Source organism: Pan troglodytes, chromosome 1, assembly GCF_028858775.2.
Source record: "Pan troglodytes isolate AG18354 chromosome 1, NHGRI_mPanTro3-v2.0_pri, whole genome shotgun sequence".
Classification (NCBI taxonomy): Eukaryota; Metazoa; Chordata; class Mammalia; order Primates; family Hominidae; genus Pan; species Pan troglodytes.
In genome coordinates this window covers 38342337-38368243 of record NC_072398.2, presented here as the reverse complement: position 1 = coordinate 38368243, position 25907 = coordinate 38342337, and the positions used below count along the sequence as shown (strand labels likewise).

General features: G+C 41.9%; 1 protein-coding gene across 2 annotated transcripts in view; it reads right to left on the bottom strand.

Annotated features, from left to right (window-relative positions):
* Positions 1 to 25907, bottom strand: part of KCNH1 (potassium voltage-gated channel subfamily H member 1) — a 463623-nt gene that overhangs the window by 81289 nt on the left and 356427 nt on the right. For both annotated transcript variants that reach the window (XM_016938123.4, XM_016938126.4), the window contains exon 10: positions 13148 to 13344. In XM_016938123.4, the coding sequence (XP_016793612.1) occupies positions 13148 to 13344 (197 nt within the window). The remainder of the gene's footprint in view (positions 1 to 13147; positions 13345 to 25907) is intronic.

The following is a 25907-nucleotide window of genomic DNA, read 5'->3' as shown; positions in this document are numbered from 1 at the left end:
TCTGGGATGCATCAAAAACAGTGTTAAGAGGAAAGTTGATAGTTCTAAATGCCTATATCAAGAAGATAGAAAGATCTGAAATTAACAACCTAAGATCAGAGCTAAAGGAACTAGAAAACAAGAACAAGCTAAACCCAAAGCTAGCAGAAGAAAAGAAATAGCAAAAATCAGGGCAGAACTAAATGAAACTGAGACCAAAAACCATAAGGAGGATCAATAAAACAGAAGGTTGGTTCTTCGAAAAGGATAAACAAGTTCGATAGACCACTAGCTAGATGAACAAAGGAGAGAGAAGCTCCAAATAAGCACAACCAGAAATGACAAAGACAATATCACAACCAATCCCACAGAAATATAAAAGATCCTCAGAGACTATTATGAACATCTCTATGTAGACAAACTAGAAAATCTAGAAGAAATTGATAAATCTCTGGAAACACATAACCTCTCAGGATTGAATCAGGAAGAAAAAGAAATCCTGAAAAAACCAATAGTGAGTAATGGAATTGAACCAGTAATAAAAAACCTGCCAACCAACAAAAGCCCTGGACCAGATGGATTCACAGCCAAATTCGACCAGATATACAAAGAAAAGCTGGTTCCAATCCTACTGAAACTATTTTTAAAAATCAAGGAGGAGGGACTCCTCCTTAACTCATTCTACTAAATCAGCATCATCATGATACCAAAATCTGGCAAAGACACAACAAAAAAAGAAAACTACAGATCAATATCTCTGATGAACATAGATGCAAAAATCTTCAGCAAAATACTAGGAAACTAAATCCAGCAGCACATCAAAAAGTTAATTCACTGTGATCAAGTGGGCTTTATTCCTGGGATGCAAGGATGGTTCAACATGTGCAAATCAAAAAATGTAATTCACCATATAGACAGAATGAAAAACAAAAACCATGTAATCATCTCAATAGATGCAGAAAAAGTAGTCAATACAATCCAACATCCCTTTATAATGAAAACCCTCAAAAAACTGGGAATTGAAGGAACACATCTCAAAATAATAAAAGCCATCTATGACAGATCCACAGCCAACATCATACTGAATGGACAAAAGGCAGAAACATTCGCCCTAAGAACTAGAACAAAACAAAGATGTTCACTCTCATCACTCCTATTCAACATAGTAATGGAAGTTCTAATCAGAGTAATCAGACAAGAGAAAGAAATAAAGGGCATCCAAACAGGAAAGGAAGAAGTCAAACCATCTCTTTGCTGATGATATTATTCTGTATCTAAAAAACCCTAAAGACCAAAAGTCTCCTAAATTTGATGACTTCAGGAAAGTCTCAGGATACAAAATCAACATACAAAAATCAGTAGCATTTCTATACACCAATAATATGCAAACTGAGAGCCAAATCAAGAATGCAATTTCATTTGCAGTAGCCACACACACAAAAATAAAATACCTAGGAATACATCTAACCAAGCAAGTAAAAGACCTCTCCTGGAAGAACTATTAAACACTATTTAAATAAATCATAGACAACACAAACAAACAGGAAAGCATTCCATACTTATGAATTGGAAGAATCAGCATCATTAAAATGTGCATACTTCCCAAAGCAATGTACAGATTCAACACTATTCCTATCAAGTTACCAATGTCATTTTTTTTCACAGAATTAGAAAAAAACTATTCTAAAATTCATATGGAACCAAAAAACAGTGCAAATAACCAAGGCAATCCTACACAAAAAGAGTAAAACTGGAGGCAATCACATTATCCAACTTCAAAGTACATTACGAGGTTACAGTAACAAAAACAGCATGGTACTGGTACAAAAACAGATGAATACACCAATGGAACAGAATAGAAAGTTTGAAATGAAGCCACACACCTAAAACTAACTGGTCTTTGACAAAGCCAACAAAAATAAACAATAGGGAAAGAATACCCTATTCAATAAATGATACGAGAAAATTGGCTAACTATATGCAGAAGAATGAAACTGGACCCCTACCTCTCACCATATACAGAAATTAAGATGAATTAAAGACTTAAATGTAATACCTCAAACTATAAAAATCCTAGAAGAAAACCTAGAAAACACCCTCCTAGATATTGACCTAGGCAAATAATTTATGCTAAGTCCTCAAAAGCAAATGCAACAAAAATTAAAATTGACAATTGGGGTCTAATTAAATGAAAGAGCTTCTGCACAGCAAAAGAAACTATGAACAGAGTAAACAGACAATCTACTGGATGGGAGAAAATATTTACAAACCATGCATCTGATAAAGAACTAATATCCAGAATCTATGAGGAACTTAAATCAACAAGCAAAAACCAAATAACTTCATTAAAAAGTGGACAAATGACATGAACAGATGCTTCTCAAAGGAAGACATCCTAATGGCCAAGAAACATGAAAAAATGTTCAACATCACTATCATCAAAGAAATGCAAACCAAAACCACAAAGAAATACCATCTCACACCAGTCAGTATGGTTATTGTTAAAAAGTCACAAAATAACAGATGGTAAGGTTGGGAAGAAAAGGGAATGCTTACATACTGTTGGTGGGAATGCCAATTAGTTTAGCCCCTGTGGAAAACAGCTTGGAGATTCTCAAATAGCTAAAAATAGAATTACCATTCGACCTAGAAATCCCATTACTGGTTATAAACCCAAAGGAAAATAAATTGTTCTACCAAAAAAGACACCTGCACTCATATGTTTATCACAGCACTATTCACAATAGCAAAGACATGGAATCAACCCAGGTGCCCATCAACAGTAGACTGGATAAACTATGGTACATATACACTATGGAATACTACAGAGCCATTAAAAAGAACAAAATCATGTCCTTTGCAGCAACATAAATGCAGCTGAAGGCCATTATCCTAAGTGAACTAATGCACAAACAGAAAACTATGTACCACATGTTCTCACTTACAAGTAGTAGCTCAACATTGAGTACACATGGACACAAAGATGGGAACAATAAATACTTGGGATTCCAAAACTGGGGGTGGGGGTACAGAAGGGTCCAAAACTGGGCAGGGGGTAATGGTGGCGGGTGGAAGGGTTGAAAAACTATCTACTACTGGGTAGTATGTTCACTACTTGGGTAGTGGGATCACTAGAAACCCAAACCTCAGCATCATGTAATATACCCATGTAACAAACCTGCACACATACCCCCAGAATCTAAAATTTAGTAAAACAAACAACCACAAAAAGAGTATGGGCTTGGTGATTGCCAGGCTTGAGCTACAATTCTAACTCCAATTAGCTTAATGGATCAGGAGCAAATTATTTAACCTATCTTGGCCTCAGCACCTAAGTGAGATACATGTAAATGCGTTAACTCATACTTGGCAGATGAGACAATAAATTGGGATGGTTATTATATTTTATGCTGGCACCAGGGGTATCTGCAGAGGCTGAGAGACCTCTACAATCAGGGCCTGGGGGAGAGAAAAAAAGGGAAAAGGGGCTATGAAATATATAGGAAAAGCTTCAGAGGGACAAAGAAGGAAAGATGTCTCTGCCGATACCATCTTTTAGCCAAGGCTTTAAGAATATACACCAATAGGCCAGGCGCGGTGGCTCATGCCTGTAATCCCAGGACTTTGGGAGGCCGAAGCAGGCAGATCACTTGAGGTCAGGAGTTTGAGACCAGCCTGGCCGAGCTGGTGAAACCCTGTCTCCAATAAAAATACAAAAAATTAGCCTGGCGTGGTGGCAGGCACCTGTAATCCCAGCTAGTCGGGAGGCTGAGGCAGGAGAATTGCTTGAACCCGGGAGGTGGAGGTTGCAGGGAGCCGAGATCGCGCCACTGCACCCCAGCCTGGGCAACAGAGGGAGACTCTGTCTCAAAAAAGAAGAAGAAAAAAAGAATGTATAGCAGTAATAAGATGGAGGGACATGCCCAATATTGGTTGGTAGATTTGTATATTTTTGTTGGTTGGTTGGTTGTTTCACTGATTGACTCATTCAATTATTGAACATTTACTTTGTACCAAGCTCTAAAAAAGCTGATCAAGTCAGAGAAGTGTGGCCAGGTAGGGTAGTTCCCGCCTGTAATCCCAGCACTTTGGGAGGCTGAGGCAGGCGGATCACCTGAGGTCAGGAGTTTGAGACCGGCCTGGCCAACATGGAGAAACCTCGTCTCTACTAAAAATACAAAATTAGCTGGGCATAGTGGCACATGCCTGTAATTCCAGCTACTCAGAAGGCTGAGGTGGGAGAATAACTTGAAACCGGGAGGCAGAGGTTGCGGTAAGCCAAGATCATACCATTGCACTCCAGCCTGGGCAACAAGAGTGAGGGGGGGTGGGGAGTTAACTGGAAGTATAATGAGAGCTACAAAGAGGTGATTGTTGCTAATTGGATTAAAAGACAAGGGGCTTCATCTAGACTAGAGAAATTAAAGAGAAGATATATGGAGTCAGGGTCCCACTATGAATTCAAAATTTCAATCTAGAAATCTAAGTCAAGCACAGGCAGGGTAAAGACCATTAAGTGACATTAGTAAAAAGTAAATTGCCAACAACAAAGTTTGCAGAGAGATAAACCAAAACCGCGTGGACCTCTGACATACATTATACCAGATATGGTCTGCACGGACATTTGGTCTGGAATAGATTCTTTATGTGAGCTCATATGCAGGCATTCAAAGTCCCCTTGGAAATGGGGGAGAACTAACATTTCCTTTTATTAATCTAACATCTTATAAAGTAGTTATTGTTATCAGAGGAGAGGCAGCCTGGGTTCAAATCCTGACTCTGCTTACCAAAAGCAAAGGCTAGAATAAAAACCTCCATGACTTACTGTCAAAATTTGTAAGGACATGCTCAAAACCACAGAGCACATTTTTAAGAGTAGAAGGAACAATAAATAGGAAGAAGGAAGTCCAAAAAACTTGGCAGATGGGTTCGAAATGTGAAATTTGGCTAGGCCAAAGAAAGAATGAGAAAGTAACTTGCAAGGAGGGACTTTGAAGCTAGTTAGAAAACATCCTTTGACAGCCTTCTAGTATTAGCACATGTGAAATGCACTTTGAAAACATGACTGGCTGCTCACTAGAAAATGAGCGGGCCACTGGGCATTTGTAAGAGGTGGGAGGGGAGCTGAGTTGAGGAAGATGTTTAGAAATTAGCGAGACCCTGCCAGTAATCTCTGTTTGGGACTTTACTGAGGACCAGGTGATAGAGATTCCCTGTGCTAGAGTATATTTTGGCTTCTTGATGTTTCAGAGGCAAGACCTGTTCGCTCCACAATTCAGTGATCATTTGAGCTGGAAGAGATACTAAAGAGCATCTAGACCCTGCTTCCTAAATGTGCTCTGTAAAACACTAGCTCTAGTGGATTTTAACAGGTATTTCATAATAGATAATACTTACAGATATCATTCAAAATTTTAGGGAGCAGATGAATGAGAAATCTTGGGTTAAACATCTAAGACATCAAGAAGCCAACTTGCTTGCTTGAGGATGAACTTCTGATCTAGGATCCATTAGCACTACCCTTATTATGCCTCAACTACATACACCTAAGAAAATATTATTAAGGATGCTACTCTCCTCCAAAAGACTGCACTAGCCTTATACTCTTCTAAGCTAGGCCAGATCTTTTCTAATTTGTGGTAAACACTGTATGTAACAGTACATCAAGTAACTTGATGAGTATTAAAAGATAAGTTACAACTTTCCTCCTCCTTCCTCTCTTCCACATCTGACTCTACCATTCCCTCCATTCATTCTGTTATAGGAGGAATCAGATCCATTTGGAATCCAACAGAGCCATTCTTCACCAAACCTCACTGATGAACCACCTGGATCTCTAGGGCTACTTGAGGGGCCCAGGCTCAAATTTTAGAATTTTCTGTTCAGGAGATTTCTAGATGTTAAAATTCAGTCCATCGCTTCTTTTTAAAAACTTTTAGCACCAGATGGGATCTAAGTCCCAGAAAAGCTAACTAATACATTTGATTGATTTTATTGTCATCATCCTTATCATTATCATCGTCTTCTTTATCATAATTATAGCCATACAAACATTGAAAATTTGCCATGTCAAAGCATGCTTCTAAGGCCTCTATTTCATACCTGAATAAAGTAGGGCCTAGAGAGGTTAGGTAACTGGCCTGAAGTCACTAAGTAGGGCCAGGATTTGAACTCAAATACTCTGACTGCAGGATCCACATTTTAAACCACCAGTCTAGTACCTCCATATGATTATTCTACCAGCCAAACTACTATGGCTCCTATTCTTCTTTGCTCTGCTGCCCCCATTGCTATGAATAATGGAAGAGAAATAACACAGCTACATACTTACCACACGTGAGGCAACATGCCTGGCACTTTCTCACTCTTTCCCATCACTACCATTTGGGGTAGGCGATGTAGATCCACGGAAGACCACAAGGTATACTTGTTCAATGCCCACCCATCCTGACCCCCTGCCCCAGCTAGCAAATGGCAGAGCCTGGATGTGAAGATCTAGCTTTAAAGCCCATGTTCATTCCAGAACTTTATTACTTCCTTAAAAATAGCCAGACATAGCCTGACTACAGTTTAAGCTAATTCATACATAATGAAGCATGGAGCACTTTTATTATCTTCCACCTCCAGCATCATCATGGGGTTCTGCTAAATGTTCTCGGGGTACTGGGGAACACCTGAGGACCCATGGAAGACTGCACAGGTCCCTAACATCACTCACTGATCCTCTTTAGGAAAACGGAACTTGATTTTGATTTATAGTTTGTTGTTCTAAAAGAATTATGGTCATGTCACTCACATCATCTCTCCCCCTCCCCCGACTCCTAATTCCAACACCATGATTTTATTATCTTTTTGGCTTGACAGACTAACAGATGATTTTAATTTCACAGAAGCCCACATAGGAGGGATGACAAGGAAAATATGGGCTATGCAGATATCATTTTTAAAACTTAGGCTATGATGATTCAGGGGGGAAGTGGATGACATTTTTAAGTACCTAGCTTTATGGTCTATCTTTCCATCTTATCAACCTTCCACAAGAATTTGTTCAGGGAGAAAATTTAAAGGCTTTCCAATGCCACTTAGGAGCAGAGCTTTCTCCAAGCATTCAATGCTTTCATCTTCTCTTCTCCAGAATAAAATGCTCTTTGGTTAAAGTGGGCTAGAAATGTACATATGGTATTCAAGACAGTTCACTATGGCAACCTCAGTTTTAGAAAACAGGCATTAGGAGGGCTCAGCTTTGAGAACATCAGTAACTATAGTCCCAGCTCCCTCCCAAACTCACTAAGTTGGGGCTTTAATCAAACTAAAAAAAAAAATTCATCCTGGAACAAATTAATATAAACAAACACTGCACAAAACAAACTCAATACACAACAATATTGGCTTTAAAAATAAAGCCCTACACACAGAATGAGAACCGCCCTCCCAATTACCTACGTGCCAATTATCCCATGCACTGACTGCTGTTAATTACCTAATTGCTTGTCTGCAGCACATCATTTAATTGTGGTACATTGCTTCTACTGTCCTAATGATCAGCAGGAGAACGTAATTCCCTAGGACCTGGGGAGTGAAACCTTATCTCAGGTTGAAAGGAAAGTAGAGCCCAAGTGAAACATCGACTAAAGAAATGTCTGGTTATTAACCAAGGGCAACAAAGTGTGAATTCAGAACCTCTAAGACTGGAGGTGGAAGTAGGGGATGGGCAGTGGGGAGGAGAAAGGGAAAAATATGTATTGAGTGGTTCCTGCAGGTAATGTGTCACTTTTTCTTTTTGTTTGTTTTACTGTATGTAAACTTCTCAATAAACCCAATTAGGGCAGCCATAAAAAAGAATGAGTTCATGTCCTTTGCAGAGACATGGATGAAGCTGGAAACCATCATCCTCAGCAAACTAACACAGGAACAGAAAACCAAACAACACATGTTCTCACTCATAAGTGGGAATTGAACAATGAGAACACATGGACACAGGGAGGGGAACATCACACACTGGGGCCTGTTTGGGGTGTGGGGGGGCAAGGGGAGAGAGAGCATTTGGACAAAAACCTAATGCACATGGGACTTAAAACCTAGATGATGAGTTGATAGGTGCAGCAAACCACCATGGCACATGTATACCTATGTAACAAACCTGTACGTTCTGCACATGTATCCCAGAACTTAAATAAACAAAATGCAAAAAACCTAATTAGGAAGGACTTGTATCGGCCCCTTTTCACAAACAAGGAAACTGAGTCTCTGAATGGTTAAGTAATTTGCCCAAAGGCACATAGCTGGTCAGCAGTCAAATCAGTATTCAAACATAGTCCTTAGACTCAAAGCATTGCCCTTTCTAGTGAGTTACTAATAGCATGGCCGGGTTAACCCGCTGCCTAACGAAAGTGAAATGTGTCATGCCTCCCACACCCATCACACCCAGCTACTTGCTGTGTGCCTGTCACTACGAGGGGGAAATTTGTCACATCTCCCAACCTGGGGTATTACTGTGGTTTTACCGTACATGTTTCTGAGTGTATTGGCGGTGGCAAAGGCCATTGGAGAAAGATACTTAGGAGACAACCCAAGCCACTCCTGAAAAGTTAACAGACTAGAAGAATGCAGAAGCCAAAGAATGCCAATATGGGAACAGCTGAGAGCCACACTTCACTGAGGCTACCACAGAATGTGACACTGCTTAGCCAGAAGAGCACATGCCAGGTTTGGAATCTGCCACTTATTAACCGGGCAACCTTGGAAAAGGGGTTTTCTTCCTCACAGGGTCCTAGTTTATTCCATTGAGAAATGGGAATGATACAGTAATGTCATGAGGCTGTTCCGAAGATGTAATAAGCTGACATACACGTACTGATACTGTGACGTAGCTTGTACAATATCTGGAGTTGGTAGTAATTTACTGTTTATAGTCTGCAAAGCTCTGATTACAGACACAAGATGATTCTAGGCTTTGAGGAAAAAGCGCATAGACCTTGCACCCTAGAGAGCCAAGGGTTTGATGAGGAAGGCTCTACTTCCCCTTCTTTTCATGAATAGCCACAAGCCACCTCCCTCAGAAGAAACAATAGCGCTGTGCTTTTCTTTTGTGCCTCCCTCTAGACTTCCTGTTAACTGACCTAAGATCTCAAAATAGCCTGATTTTTCCCTCCAAGAATGGAACTGGCCAAAACAGTGGGCAAATGCTGACCTCTTCACTGTCAGGAGCTGAAGAGGCAGCAAGGCCAGCAATGGATTCCACTTCCCAGAGCGACTGATCCCTCCTTTGCTGCAAGAGGTGCAGAGAACCTGCGGATAACACCTACCCCACAGAACATTGCGCAGGGCAATAACCCTGCATGAACAAAGGCAGAGGAATTGCCTTCTTTTTACTTTACAAAAGGCACAGGATAATAAAGAATAGGGTATCAATCACGTGGACGGAACAAAATAACAATAACATACAAATGAATTGAGCACTCACTATGTAGTAGTAAGGCTTCATGTGAGCTTTGCAAATATTATCTTATTTAATGCTTGCAACTATCCTACAAGTTAGAAATTTTCATCATCCCCATTTTACAGAAAAGGAAGCTTTTATAGCTCATCCAGAATTATAGAAGCAATAAGTGGCAGAAGCAGGACCCAGACCAAAGTCTCACCTGGCTCAGACCTCACAAGCAAGAAAAACTAAAGGCCAAAATGCTGGATTTGCCTCCAGGTTCTGCCTCTTTCATCCTTGTCTGTGCCCTCATGTGGCTTTGGAGGAAATGGAGGAAGGCAACAGTTTCTTCCTGAGTTGGGTTCCAAGAGCAGAGCTGAGAGCTAGGTGATGTTCATACCCTTGGATTTAGGGAAAAAGGGATGTGGCTTAGAATACAGAGGCTAGAGTAGAACAGGAAACTGTGATCAGGAAGACTTTGGCCAAGGTGTCACTTCTGGCTCCAATTCTTTCATCCCAACCCAGCTCTGTGACCTTTCTATAAAATGTGAAATGAGGGTGTTAGGGAAGTAGAGAAGAGATTGAATGGTTACCAAGTCATCTTCTAGCTCAGAGTCTTTGCTGCACATTGGAGAAGATCAATAAGATCAAGAAACTCCCTAGACAGATGTCAAAGGCACTGTGTTGTCAAGAATCTTAGCAAATAAAACACTTAATTTTGCCAAGATAGAAACAGCTACAACAATACACTTTACTTTACCAGGAAAAAAAAAATAGCTAGGAGAATAATTCATGCATGTAATGTTCTTGTCTTCCATGCCCTACGTAACTATGAATTAATTCTCAGAAGGACACAATGAGAGACTACAATGGCAATAATAAAATGACAAGCCTCTTTTTTTTTTTCCAAAAAAGAATGGCTACCTCTTTACACAAAGGCTTTCACTAAACTTCCTCTGGATCCATACCAGACTCATACATAGTCACTTAGAGTTAGAAGAAAATTTGAAGGTCAGCTAGTTTGACTCTCCAACAGTCGCCTAAGTCCCTTCCACAATGTTTCTGAATATGGGTACCTAGGAGATGCCAAGTACCCTCATAATAACAAATTTGATACACTCAAAGCAGCCTATTTCATTCTTTGGGGAGCTCTGATTTTTTTTCAAAAGACTTTTTATACTGTGCCAAAATCTGTCTATAATTTTGGTTCTTCCTCTGTACCCTGTGGCTATAAAAAATCCTCCACAACAGCCCTTCAAAAATGTAGCCCCTGCATCTTCTCTTCTGCAGAGCTATCACTCTGTACTTACAGAAAAAATCTGACCACTGAGGTGTCATTGTTTTTGTTGTCATTCTTGTTTTTTTTTTAAAGACAGATTTACTTGAGCCACAATTATTCCAAGAAGATTACTCCTCCAAATAACCCAAACTGCATATTTTTTCAACCTATATTATCAGCAACACTGAAAGCTGATTATAATCAACTTGCTTTCATAGAAAGAAGGAATACATCAAAAAATAGCTTATAAGAGAATCCACTTGGCTAAATGTATCACCAGCAAGCATCCCATGTTCCCAACCAACAGATCAACCAGGAAGAACATTGGATGCACATTTCTCCACCACTGCCCACCCTCCACTAGAATTTAAATGGCCAGGTTTCAAACCACAGAACTATAAAAACCATCTTGCCACAATCTTGCATTGTATTATGTGGAAGTTGACGCCCAGAGTTGAGGCCCATCTCTTTCTCCTTGCCATCCTCAAATATTTATTAATTCTAGGCACCCCACACTCATTTATGCACCGAGGATACTAAGGCACCAAGCCCTTGCCTTCACAGGTCTCTGTGCAGGGACCCAAAAGATAGTCCAAGGGATTTAAAACAGGTGGAATATTGCTGGGGTAGCCCAGCATTGGACTACCTTGTACAAAGGCATTGGAACCTTGTACAAAGGACTTAGAAGACAAAGGGTTGTTTCCTTTCTCCAGGCTTTGCTCAAACTGCCCCTCCCAGTAGATCATTGGCCCCTTCTGTTAGGCAAACTCATTCCTTGGATTCAGCTCAGGTATCACCCCTGACAATTAATCCTTGACTCCCTTTAGCTGTCTCCCTCCTTTATGCTCCCATAATACCTTGTTCAAATCACAATCACTGTACTTAGCACTTCTACGCATTTATCTTTCTTGTGTTAATCTTTTCCATTAGACTTTAGGTTCCCAGAGATAGGGAACTGAGTATCATTGGGTTTTATATGTCTAGTCTAGTTCAGTTGGCACAATACTGGGTTTGATGAATGAAAAAGTAAATATTTCAGCAGTTTTCAGGGCTAACAGGGGTTTGTCACACACAGAAAAGAATTCCAGGTTGAGAAAGCAGCAGGCAGAGACACGGCACTCTGAAGGGATGTGGTGTGCTTGGAGTACTGTGTGGAATTCTCATGGTGGCAGTTCAGGGTGGGGAAGGTGGGCATGGGGATAAGTGGTTGAGGCTGGGGCTCAGGGGTTAAGTTTGGGCCAGATGTGGACAATCACATACACCATGCTGAAATGTACAGATATTATCCTTTAGTCAGGTGGGAGACTGACAGATCAGATTTTTAAGGTCAGTCAAGCAGCCATAAGAAGGAAGCACTCCACTGAGGGCAGACATGAGGCAGGAAGGTGAGTTTGGAGCCCATTGCATGATCCAGCTAGGGCATGAGGAAGGTTTTTAATGAAGAGCTTTGTGTCCTGAGAATTCTGTGGCGGCCTTGAGGATGAAGGCAAAGTACTGACTTAGAATTGAGCGCTTAGGCAGAACCAACAGGATCTGTTGAGTAACACAAGGCCTCAGAGAGGGGGAAGCAGCATCAACATTGATGCCAGGGTTTCTAACTTGGAACCCCAGGACAAATCAGACAATGTAAATAGGAACCATGAGACAGCGAGCAGGTTGGGAGAAAGATTATGAGGTCATTTTAGGAAAGATTCCTATGACAACCTTTCCATATGATTTCTCCAGGTGCAGAGCTATCTTGTTATTGTTTTAACCAAAAGAGTTAGAGAGATGAAGTGCAAGAAAATCCGTCATGAAAACCTCAAGAGTACAAGACCAATACTTTAATCCTCACAGAGATAGATGGAGGAGTTCTGTTGATTTGAGAGTGAAAGAAACAACTTCAGGTCAAAGATCTTCTGGTTCTTAAACCACCAATCATTTCTCAAACAGTTTAGTTGGGAGTTGAATGCAAAATATCCTCTAGACAAACAAATTCCATGTCTCTCTTATTCTCTGGACCCAACTAAATCATTTTCATATCTGTTAAAAAATTATCATTACTAGCTGGCAGGCTAATGGCTTCATACTACTCAGCAAATCCCAGTCACCACAGAGAATTCAGTTTACATTAATTAAATGGCCCCACAGAGCCATGTTGCTGACTAGCAACCTCACATTTTACTCATCTTTTCAAAATGCTAGCAGGTCTAGATATTGATGGGGGGAAAAAAAGCCACCTCCCTGCCCCCTCCACGCACATGAATAAATCCCTTCTGCACCAAAACGGATCCGTCTTCTAATCTAGCAACATCCCCTCTCTCCTCCATTTTATAGCAAAAGCCCTGCAGAGCAAACAACAAACAGATCCTCTTTAGAACCAATTACTCTACTTAAATAAACAGCAAAGGGACTTTTCTGGTCACAGTGATTATCCAAAGTGCACAGAGACTGTTCTTCGTAGAAAATAACTGAAACTTTTAGCTCACCCTCTTCCTCAAGTTGTACGTCAGAATCAGGTTCCGGGAGAAGGAATGGGAGAAGGCCGTGTAGAATTCCAGCACTTTCTGCAGGGCATCCCGCTTGATCACATGCAGATCACAGTAGGTCAAGGCCCTAACGTTGGCACAGGACTGGGCAAGGGTGGCTTCCTTCCAGAACACATCTCCAAACACGTCTCCTTTTCCTAAGGAGAGAAGGTTGTCATGAGGAAAGTGTTGGCCAGGAGAGGTCTGCCCATCCAGCTGGCTTCCCTCTATTCCCCAGAATTGCTGTCCTTTCAGCATTCTGCAGATTGGGCTCAGAGAAGGCAAACGCTATTTTAACGTGAACCTTAATAACATCCTTAACAACATGCAGTTTAAGAAATGTTAAAGTAGCAGTTAACACATGCCAAAGTTTAATCACTTTGAGATCATTTATGTCACCTCCTCAAAGGGTTATCTTGATCATCCTATCCAAAATAGGACACACACACCCATTATTCTTTATCACACTCCCTTTTTCCCCTATAACACTGATAATAATCTTTCATTATATTACTTATTTACTGGTTTATTGCATGTATCTCAACTTGATAGCTCATGTGTCTTGTCTTATTCATCCACATAACACAGTGCCTGCACATGGTAGGAGCTCAACCAATATTGATAGGCAGAAGGAAAGAATGGAGGTAGACTGTGGTGGGTCTATATTAGTGTGACTGAGAGGTGAATATTTAAGGGAGCATGTGGACTCTTCATCAGAAATCTAATGAGCAAGAGAGGTTTCCTCTCTCTGGGATGATCCACATGGAAGAAGTCAGACAAGTGTAGAGTTCTCTCCTTACCATAGCATGTCCACCAACCTAAGGTTTATGTTTGTATGGTGCCTCTTTCTCATCCTCTCTCCCATACCTCCTTCCAGAGTATGTTCCTTACCCTTGCTAAATGTCCTCCTGGTGGTATAAAAATATAGGCTCTATATAAATGGCATCTCCAGGATCCTCTCTATCCCTAGCATTCCACAAGAATACATTTAATAAGTCAATAGAATAATGCTATGGACTGAATGTTTGTGCCCCTCCCCTTAATTCATATATTAAAATCCTAACCCTTAGTGCAATGATGTCAGGAAGTGAAGCCTTTGGAAGGTAATTAAGTCATGGGGGTGGAGCCTCTCATAAATGGGATTAATGTCCTTATAAAAGGGACTCCTAAGAGCTCTCCTGTGCTCTTTCTATCACGTGAGGATACAATGAGAAGTAGGCAGTCTGCAAACCAGAAGGGGGCCCTCACCAGAACCTGACAATGCTGGCCCCTGGTCTCAGACTTCCAGCTTCCAGAACTGAGAGAAATAAATTTCTGTTGTTTATAAGTTACCCAGACTACGGTATTTTGTTATAGAAGCCCAAATTAAGATAAGTACTAATCCCATATAGCCATATTCTGGGTCAAAGCTTTATCAAATCGTCTCTAACCATCTGCTTTTCACACCTAGGGATATTCTTCCTACCTTTGCCAGCAAGCAACATTTTAACATATGTCAAATGCAAAGCCTAATTCATTTCTGGCATAGCCTCTGGTTATAAATAGCTTAAAATGTTGTTTATCTTGCCTCTAAATTTTCAGCACGATAAACACAAATTTGAATCCCCAGGGAGCCAACGAGGAGTATGCAAGAGGAAGGAAAAAATGCTACAAAGGGTGAAAAGTAATGTATTCAAGGGAGTTGTCAGCCTGTACATCCAGATAGGCCAAGCTCCACAGCTGAAATCAAAGGACCTGTAGCTCAGTGTGTTTAATAGGCCAGCTGTTTTCCTGATTAAAGCTAAGGAGGTAATTATACTTCAAGTACATGGATAGAACTTGACTTTACCTCAAACATCAAAAAGTATCCATTCTAAGTATGTAAGATATCTGTGGGCACAGCCTTCCCTAAGCACCTCCAGAATGTGAGCTGAAAAACATTGATACTAGACATTACTTCACAATTCTCTATGTGTTTGTGGTTCTAATTTACAAAGATGGTTTTACTGAGTCAATGTGAATAGGATACATGCTTGGGGTAGCTTCCAGGCAAATATGTCTTTAAAACTGTGCTACTTAGATTCCCTCACCAAGTTCTTTTTTCAATCATCTGTAACATGGGTGGCTAATTTAGGGCTGGGGTCAGTAGAGGGAAATGTTTCTTTCTGTAGGATGCTAACTGGCTTCCATGGAAATAGGCTCATTTATTGTGTACTCCCTAGTACTCAGTTCTAACCAACAAGGCTGGCCAATTCATTTGTAAATATTATATGTATTAAGCGTTCTATAACCTCCCTATACTGCCCACAATGGCTCATGCACCCTTCATATTTGTGTCATCTTGTTCCTCTAGAGAATATCCTTCCTCCAGAACATTATGGTAGGTAGTTAAAAAATAGGCCCCACCCATTCTTTTCCATACGGTACACACATGCTGCAACTCACATCAAGAGGTGAAGTCTAATTCCCTCCCCTTGAATCTGGGCTGGCCTTAGTCACTGACTGGCCTCAACCAATAGAAAGTGGAAGAAGCAATGTTCTGGGATTTTGAGTCAAGGTCATAAGAAGCCTTGCAGGCTCTGCCTGGATCTCTTAGAACACTCATTCTTGGGACTCTCCCTCTTGGAACCCAATCAACAAGTGAGAAGCACAAGCCACACAAGGGGTCACATGTATGTGCTGTGGCCCACAGCCCAGCTGAGCTCTCAGCTGACAGTCTCGACTGCCAGTCATGTCAAGAAGCCATCTTAGTTGTCCTGCTCAGTCCAGCCTTCAGATGACTACAGCCCCAGTCAATGCCTGACTGCAACCACATGTGGGAAGTGCAAGTGAGAACCAACCAGCTGAGCTAAACAGCCCACAGAATGGAAGAAACAATAATAAGTTTCTTAAGCCACTAAATTTAGGGGCGGTTTGCTACACAGCAATAGATAGCCAGAATACACAGAATCATGGAGCTTGAGACCAGCCTGGGCAACAAAGCGAGACCTTGCCTCTGCAAAAAATAAAAAATAGCTGGGCATGGTGGCATGCACCTGTAGTTCCAACTACTCAGAAGGCTGAGATGGGAGGATTGCTTGAACCCAGGAATCCAGGAGTTTGAGACTGCAGTGAGCTATAATTGGGCCACCGCACTCCAGCCTGGGCTACAGAGCAAGACTCTGTCTCAAAAAAAAAAAAAAAAAAAATTACCTGCCAGGTTACGTAATATTCCAGCAGAACATCACAAATCATCCCAACTCTGAGCTGGCATCCCCCACTTCCTTCCCTGAAAGAATGATACAAGAGACAGCAAGGAAGGGGTGGCTCTAAGAGGGGCAGATTTTCTTCTGGAAGTGTCTTGAGTATCTGTGAGAAAATGTAGAATGTATAAAACCTGCAGTCTCCTATTGGGATGAAATGTGGTATAAGCCAGAACTATCGAGAGTAGAAGCTAGTTGATAATCTTGCCTGATTCGTATTAAGATTACTTCATCTAAACAAGACCCAATATATGAGTGTTATACTTTTCAAATGAATTTGGGAGTCGTTTTTCTAATTATAAAAGAAACTATTAGGTAAAATAGTAGCACTGCATGTGCATGTAATTACCCGTATATCTATAAAAATTCAGTTTATAAGCAACTCTTCAGGGGCATATCTATTGCATAAAACAAGGGGCAACCATATTGTGGTCGGAATACACCATGAAATAAATAAGTGCATCTGTAGAAATGACAACATTCCCATTATGAAACATTTTCCAATCACAGGTTTTGACAGAAAAAATAAATGGAGGGTAGATCCTACTACAAAAAGTACTTCACAGTAAGATAATCATGATTAATCTGTAGGGTCTAAGAGTCTCAGTATTGTCATAACTTGAGTTGATTTTCAACCCAAATTGAAAATCATATAACTTTACTTCCTGTCAAGGCAGTAGTTTTGGTATAAATTATCTGTTAGTGAGATTTAAGAATGTAATATCAGAGGACCTGTCAGATCCAAAACAAACTCAGGACTATTCTGGCAAATGCAAAATGTTTTTATGACACACATAACTTGGGAGAACTGTCAAGGGGAAGGAGATAGAACATTTGGCAAGCTGCTTGTAAGTTACACACAATGCTGGAAATAATGACTTCCCAGGTCAGGGTTGCAAATCAGAAGCCCGGACAAGCACTACACCCACATTTGTTTCTTGTTTGCCAGTGTGTAAAATAATCATTCACTCAAGAACAAAAGGTACCCCAATGCACTCAGCAATCAAACTACTGGAGGCAATCAGCCTATTGATTTATTTATTACACTGAGGCTCTGGGTGCAGAATGTTAAAACTTAATGTTCCAAGTCTCTAAAATACTAACATTCTAAATGGACATTCTGAGCTGGGAAAAAAAAAAAGAAGGAAGTAAGGAAAGGCAGCCTAATTAAAACTCCAGGCAAACATCTCAGTAATAATTAATCCTCCTCCTCTTCCCCCCAATTATATGCAGCTGTCTTTACTGAACCTCCACTTCTGCAGTGGACATAAACATCCCTATGGGGTACCAATGTAGGACTGAAGAACATCCACAAAACATAGGTAGGAAGTGGGACACAGGGCTGAGGTGGCACAGGGCCAGGGAGGGGCACAGCACAGAAGAAAACTAAGTCCCTGCAGGCAATTTGGTTTAATGAAGGGCAAAGGCTAGAACAGCCAGCCACTTGAGAAAGCTGAAGGTGGGTGGGTAGGGTGAAATGGGATTACCAGGGTGAATTCAAGAGATGCTGGAACTCTGGGACCCTGGAAGGATCAATAGCCTTCCTGAGGTTGAAGAGTGGCAGGGAAGCAATTCTGATCTGAACCCTACAACTAAGTCTGGAACCCTCCAGAGAAGGTGCTGTTTATTCAAAGACAGGCTCTGAGTGAGCTTGGCAGGTCTGGGAGATCAGAAAAAAATGAAATTTCTGGCTGCTTCTCTTCACTATTTCCTATTATACGCTCTTTTAAGGACTATCTCACAGTGTTATAATGTACTCCACAAAATATAATTCTAATGTTAAACTTACTACCTGCTGTTGAGATCATTATTTCTAGACCCAAATCAATTAAAAAAAAATTCATTCAGTCATTCATGCAACTTTTGCCAGGCACTGTTCTAGGGGATGAGGTGTAACAGTGGAACAGCAGATGCAGTGGGGGAAGGAGATGCAGGTGACTATAATGTGTTAGGGGCTATAACAAGGGAGAGTCCAGGAGGGGTATCCAGCTCAAGTTCAAGGGATAAGGGAAGTCTTCCAAGATTAATGTCTGAGCTGCAACCTGAAGGATGAGTTCAAGTTAAGCAGCATAAAGCTGAAGCATGGAGATGATTCCAGGCAGAGGGATCAGCATAAGCAAAGGCCTTGAGAAACAAAGATCTGCCTCTTTAGCAAAACTGAAAAGCCACGGCCGGGAGCGGTGGCTCACGCCTGTAATCCCAGCACTTTGGGAGGCCGAGGCGGGCCAATCACAAGGTCAGGAGATCGAGACCATCCTGGCTAACACGGTGAAACCCCGTCTATACTAAAAATACAAAAAATTAGCCGGGCGTGGTGGCAGGCGCCTGTAGTCCCAGCTACTTGGGAGGCTGAGGCAGGAGAATGGCGTGAACCCGGGAGATGGAGCTTGCAGTGAGCCGAGATCGCACCACTGCACTCCAGCCTGGATGACAGAGCGAGACTCCTTTTCAAACAAACAAACAAAACTGAAAAGCCATGTAAGCCTCTGAACCACCCCTTATTTTGAATTATCTGTTCCTTCATTCACCTGTAGAAATGAGAGTTATATTTTGTAATCCTTAGAGGAAAGTGCCTGGTTTCCTCATTTGGCAGCAAACTCACCTCAGCACCTTCCACACTCTGTACACTGAGAGTGAGAAACATCAGCTTGTTGAGTGAGTAGCTGTTTAAAGGTTTAGATCCACTACTCTGTTGGCGGCTTCTCTGGGAGGCTCAGAGAGGTGCCAGAAACACCAAGTACAGTAAAGGTTGCCCTCCTCCCCCTACCCCACTGCCTTTATTCCTCTTCCCTAGGGTATCAGGAAGTCCTTTGTCCTCATGCCATTTCAGGACAAGAGGGGTTTCTTCATTCACTTCATCAGGATGATGAAATGCAGCTGCAGAGTCCTGCCATAGCTGAGGGAGGCTCCGAGGAAGGGGCATCCTCTCTCCTGGCCCTAGAAAAAAACTTCTTATAAGACAGATAAGGGGAACTGGATTAATCTTTCCAGGCAAGCCCTAAGCAGAATGTGTGCATACTCACTGAACTAGATCATTCAGGGGAACAATGACAAGGGCTCAGTTCTCAGACCACCTGGATTATACCACCTATGTGAAATCCAGGCCCTCTCTTCAGTTCGTAAAGCCATGACTAAGACAAAAAGAGAATATGCCCAAATCTCCTCCTCCCCAGTACTGCCCTCAACACGTTTTCCAAGAACTTGATCATCTATTCTTTCAGTATGAGTTTTGGGGCTAGACAAGCTGGCTGCAAGCCAGGTTCAACCCATCGAGGACTTGTGGTGGCCACTGCTGGACTTCTCCTCCTACTCCCTGCCCTCCAGTCACACTGGGAGTCTTGGAGTCCCTTTAAGTTTGGCTCCTGTCTCACATCAGGGCTTTCCAGGCACTGCCCCAGACACTTCACCCTACTCCTTGGCCTGGATGACTCCTGCTCATCCTTCAAAATATGCCCAAACCTCCTCTCTGATCCCTTGAGCAGAGTAGCTCCCTATTATTTATGTCCTCTTCATTCTGTTTCCCCCTGGAAACACCCATCGTACTTGGAACTGCTGCATACCCAGCACTGTCTCCGGTACGTGGCAGGCACTCAATGGTTGTTGAATGTATATATAAATGAACAGCACTGCGCATCTTACTAAATCTCTCCCAGCCTCAGTTTACTCAACTATAAAATGTGGCTAATCATACCAACCTGCTATGGTCTGAATATTTGTGTCCCCACCCCCTCAAATTTATATGCTAAAACCCTAACTCCCAATATAGTGGTATTTGGAGGTGAGATCTCTAGATGATAACTGGGTCATGAAGATGGAACCTTTATGATTAAGATTAGTGCCCTGGCCGGGCACAGTGGCTCACACCTGTAATCCCAGTACTTTGGAAGGCCGAGGTGGGCAGAGCACTTGAGGTCAGGAGTTTGAGACCAGCCTGGCCAATGTGGTGAAATCCCATCTCTACTAAAAATGCAAAAATTAGCCGGGTGTGGTGGCGAGCACTTGTAATCGCAGCTACTCAGGAGGCTGAGGCAGGAGAATTGCTTGGACCCAGGAGGCAGAGGTTGCAGTAAGCTGAGATTGTGCCATTGCATTCTATCCTGGGCAACAACAGTGAAACTCTGTCTCAAAAAAAAAAAGAAAGAAAGAAAAAAAGAAAAAAAGATTAGTGCCCTTATAAAAGAAAGCCGAGAGAGTTTCCTCCCCATGTGAGGACACAGTAAGAAGGCACCATCTTTGAATCAGAAAGTGAACCCTCACAGGACACCAAATCTGCTGGCACCTTGATCTTGGACTTCCCAGCATCCAGAACTGTGAGGAATAAATTTCTGTTGTTTATAAGCTACGCAGTCTATGGTATTTTGTTATGGCAGCTGGAATAGACTAAGACACCATCTCATTGGGCTGCTGCGAAGTTTACATGAATGAATGTCAACAGAAAACTTAGCACCATGCTTAGAACATAGTAGGGCTTCAATAAATAGTAGCCACCATAAAAGAAAAATCTTCCCAACAGCACTGTGAAGCAAATTCCACAGGGATTCTCAGCCTAATTTTAAAGAGAGAAAAGTGAGTTCTGAAGAGGTTAAATGATTGCCTGTGACTGCCTCGTGGTCTCCATGCTGGCAAAGGAAACGCAAGGTTCCCAGGGTGTCATCCTCTGCATTCCCTCCCTCAAGCAGCCCTCCTCTTCAATCAACATTCAATGACACCTGCCTTGGGTGGGCATAATGCTAGGTGATGGAAAGAAGGATAAACTGGAGACAAGATTTTGACCTTACCGAGTGATGGCTTAGGTAGGTTTCCAGCTGTTTCCCCCAAATCAATTCTTTCCTCTTATGGTAATGAACTCATGACTTTTAGCTAGGCATAATGACAACAAGAATAAAGACTAAATTTCAGGTAAGTGTGGCCATCTGTTCAAGTTCTGACTAAGGGGAGGTGTGTAGAAGGGATGTGTGCAATCTCAGATCATTTCCTTAAAGAGAAAGACCATGTTTGCCTTTCCCTATACCTTCTCCCCTTCCTCCTGGCAGGAATAAGGATGTAAGCTAACTTGGACCAGGAGGCCAAGGGCAACAACCTATTTAGGGTGACGTATCACACTAGGAGGAGGCTGGGTGCCTAAGACCACAAGGTTGCCACACCAGCCCTCTTACACCTGGACTGCTATGTAAGAGGAGAATAAGCTTCCATCTTGTCTAAGCTTCCTTTCTTTTGGGTTTTTGTTGGAGCAGCTGAACCTGCAACCTAGCCAATTCAGGAGTCCATGATCCAGTGGGTCAGTACAATATGTTGACCTCTGTGATAGAGGTATATACATAGGTGCTTTTTTCACCTGCTCTAAGAAAAAGCATGAGCTTCCATGTGTCTAATGGACTAAAGAGTAAAATGATGATGAAGACTCTGGCAGCACATTCAGAGCAAAAGCTCCAGCAACTTGAACTGAAAGCTTTGTAATATCACTCACTTTCCAGCCCAGCCCTGACTGTGGACCAGAAAGCAAGGATTAGTGAGGAGGACTCATAGTGTGCCAGGTTCAGGTGCCCAGCACCCATTCTGTGCCTCACCCCAATGGTGCTGAAGTCCAGCCTTTCAAGTTGATTTTGAACACTTAATAACTCTCCCACATGGGAGAAGAGTAGGTAAACAAAGTTTTGACATCTTATAAATGTTGCCATCTCTTATCTGTAGTAAAGGTACAAAGCTCTGCTTTTTATCATTAATGCAAAAAATAAATGCTGCTGGCAGTATGTGACCTTGTTTTATCTGCTACAGTTTACAGATATTAGAACATACATCAAAGACAGACAGACACAGTGGAAATCTCATCAACTTGTTTTCGCATGTAAGTAGTGAAAATACACTAGCAGGAATAAAGCCTTAGCTCTAAGGTCTTATCTGATTGTGTTGGGGTGTCAAGTGCTTAACCGACATGTTTTTTTGGATTTCTTACGCCAACAAAGAAAGGAAGCAATGGAGGTGCTGAGGGGGCCTTGGCTACAGGGACAGGCCTGTATTTCACTCTACTTCTCTAAAGGGCATCTATGCCTAGAAAAGTTTTGTCTCATTCTAGGTTTTGTGGGAGATCTCAGAGATATTCAAGAAACATTTGTTTCTGTTTTTGTTTTTTGATGTTGGTACAAAGGAGTGCAATGGTTATGCTCTTCAGCATACCATCTCTATATTAGAGATGGGACACTGGAGTATGTCAGCCACAAATCTGGTCAATGAAACACACCCAAGAACCTGTAAGATTATACGCCAGGTTCCATGGGAAGTGCACTTGACTTTCTCTCCCAAGCAGTGAGTAGACTGAAAGTTTCCAAAGGTGGGGTTTTGTGTTACCATCTCTCTCCACGCAATTCAGCCCAGTTCAACAACCTGGCCTTACCTATTATGGATCAGGCAGAATTCCAGTGATTCAGGGGGATAAAACAGAAGGCTATGAGATCATCTCTATCTTCAAAGAGATTGATACAGAGATGATGCTTACAATATAAGGAGACAAAACTTCCATATGTGTGTAACAGTGAAGTATAAAACAACATTAACAAATACCAAGATATGGGAGAGGCAAGGCTAGGCAGGACTATTGAGATTTCATAGAGAAGATGAGAATGGAGCTCGCCTTTTTATGGTGAGGTGAGATAATTAAGATATACATGAAATAAATAGACAATTTTTCCAAAAAGCAGGAAAAAAAGTTGGATGGTTGGGAAGGAAGACACCTGGTTGAGCTGGGTTCACTTTCCTTTATCAACTAAACTTCTTGGTAGTCTTATTTACATTATCTCTGGTCTCTTACTTTTTTTTTTTTTTTTTTTTTTTTTTTTTTGAGATAGAGTCTAGCTCTGTCACCCAGGCCTGAGTGCAGTGGTGCAATCTTGGCTCACCGCAACCTCCGCCTCCTGGGTTCAAGCGGTTCTCCTACTCAGTAGCTGGGATTACAGGCACCTGCCACCACACCTGGGTAATTTTTGTATATTTCGTAGAGACGGGGTGTTTCACTGTGTTGACCAAGCTGGTCTCAAACTCCTGATCTTGTGATCTGCCCGCCTCAGCTTGCATTCCTACTCTTAAGGAAAACTACTTTGTCCCCATTCCTGATATGTCTCTCCATAGTAAGGTGGTTCCAGCTGCATCATGTTCTGAATCTTCACCTGACTGATAGGTTTGCAGGGAGAACAAACTCATGTGTAGACCAGCCCTTTGCTCTCTCCTCGGGAATGAACTGCCTGTAGGAAGGATGTTCTTTCTGTCCTCCTCTGCCATAAGATTTATGGAGCAGACCCACATAGGAAGAGGGTTGTGCTGGTCATCATCACAAGGTGGGTCTAATTCTGGGTCTCAATATTAGGAAGCCTTCTTGGATGCAAATATAAAGCACATTCTCTAACATTAGGTTTATCTGGAAAATAAAAGGTGATGCCTTGACCTGTACCCGTCATACTTATTTTCTCTCTTGGTTCAGAACTCTTGGGGGAATCTATGCAATTTATTAAGCACCCCTAAACCCAATACCCATCCCTCTTCATTTCTCAGGCTACTTTAATCTTGCTCCTCACCCCCATACTCCACTAATGCTACTCTCACCATAGTCAATAACTCCTTTGCTGATAAATCTAAAGGACACTTTGTAGTTCTCAATGAATCATACCTCTTTGATTCTAGCATACACTTACGGTGTTTAGCATTTTTATCTCTGAAATCAGAATGTGCCAGTTTACCTGGCAGCACTGATTCTTAATGGGCCATAAAATATTAGTGTGTTTTACAATCCATGACATTGTCTATTTCGTGAACTATAGTTCTGTAACACTTGAAAATGACCATTTGTCATACTCCCTCACGACCCCTCCCCCACCACACACCTTGACTTCTGTTATATCCCTCTCTCCTGGTCTCTCCTCCTTTTCTGGAAATCCATCTCGGGCTCCTGTAAATTGGTATTCCTTGGGGCTGTGTTCTAGACTTTGTTGCTTCTTTCTCTCCCTCGTCTCCCTGGGTGTTCTCAGCCTCTCCCCTGGCTTCAATTGCCACCTAGACCATGATGTTCCCTAGATTTTCACCTCAAGCCTTGATCTTTCTTCTGAGTCCAGAATCTCCCACTGGCTACTTTCACTCAGCTCAAACCCACAGATCTAAAAATGGAACTGGTCCTCCTTCCTGGGAAACCTGCCCATCCTCCAGTGTTGCCCATCCCAGTGAAGTCATCCAAGTCATTCCAGGCTTTTTTCTCCTGCTCATCTTCATATCCAAAATAGATGGCCAAGCTCTGATAATTTCATACATAAAATACCTCTTGGATCTATTTTTCTTCATTTCCACAGCCATTTAAGTCAGGTTAGGCTACTGTCATCTCTCAGCATGCTCCCTGCCTTTTATCTTGGCTTTTTCTACTCCATTCTCCACACAGCTGCCAGGATGATTTTTCTAAACACAAATGAGATTCTGTCATTCTTCTGCTTTAAAATCCTCACTGGCTCTCCATTACCCTCAGTCCAAATTCCCTAACAAGTCTCAAGGCCTTGCTCACCTGTTCTACCCTCTTGAGAATGCTATGCTCCAGGTATTTGGAACTACTTTTTTTTTCCCCCCCCAGATGTGTCTCCAAAACCTTTGCAGATGCTTCTCCCTATTCCTGGAACACTTACTCTCTAATCTCCCTTTGCAACCCCCCACAGCCACTGCTGTCCCTGGTGGAATTCAGCTCAGACATCAGCTCTCTCAGGAAGCCATCCTTGACTTCTCATAGCCGCTGGATTAGATGCCTGTCATATAAGCTCCCACAGCATCCTGTTCTTAGTCCTATTACAGCTCTTGGCTCTATGTTATGAAATGCATATTTACTTGGCTGTTTCCTGGCTGAGAAGGTTGGCTTTATGAGAGGTGTATCTATTTGGCCCACTGTTTGTATTTCCAACCTCTAGCACTGTACCTGATGCGTTTCACATCAATGAAAGCATGCGTTTGAGCAGAACAATGTAAGTTAGTCCAGGATATGAAAGACTTAGAATGTCTTAGGCTGGATGACTTTGAGGAGAAGATAGGTCCCCAGTCCAAGTGCAAGAACCTGGGTATCCTTAGGCAGCTACAATGTCGGCCTCACTCAAGAAGAAGGAATTTGCTGACCTGCTCAGAAACACTCCTGTAATTCACTATAATTCAGTTTATTGATAAGCTGAAAATTTACAGACTAATTTAAAAAGAATTAAAGATAATGCATGTCAGAAATTACTCTGTGACATAAATCTGTCCCTAAAAGTATTAAACTTCACCCAAATATGGGTCATCAGCCTTCCTTGTGGGGACTATGCTGATCATGAGAAAACAAGGCTGGCATCTCTGTCTGAATGGGGACTCAGCCATAAATGGTTAAGTTAAAGCAATGGTTTGGAAACTTCATGACAATTCTCCTTCTGTTCTTCATTACTGCAATTAGATAAAATTAAATTAGCCAAATCTCTCCACCAAGCAAACAGAACACAAATCTTCCACTG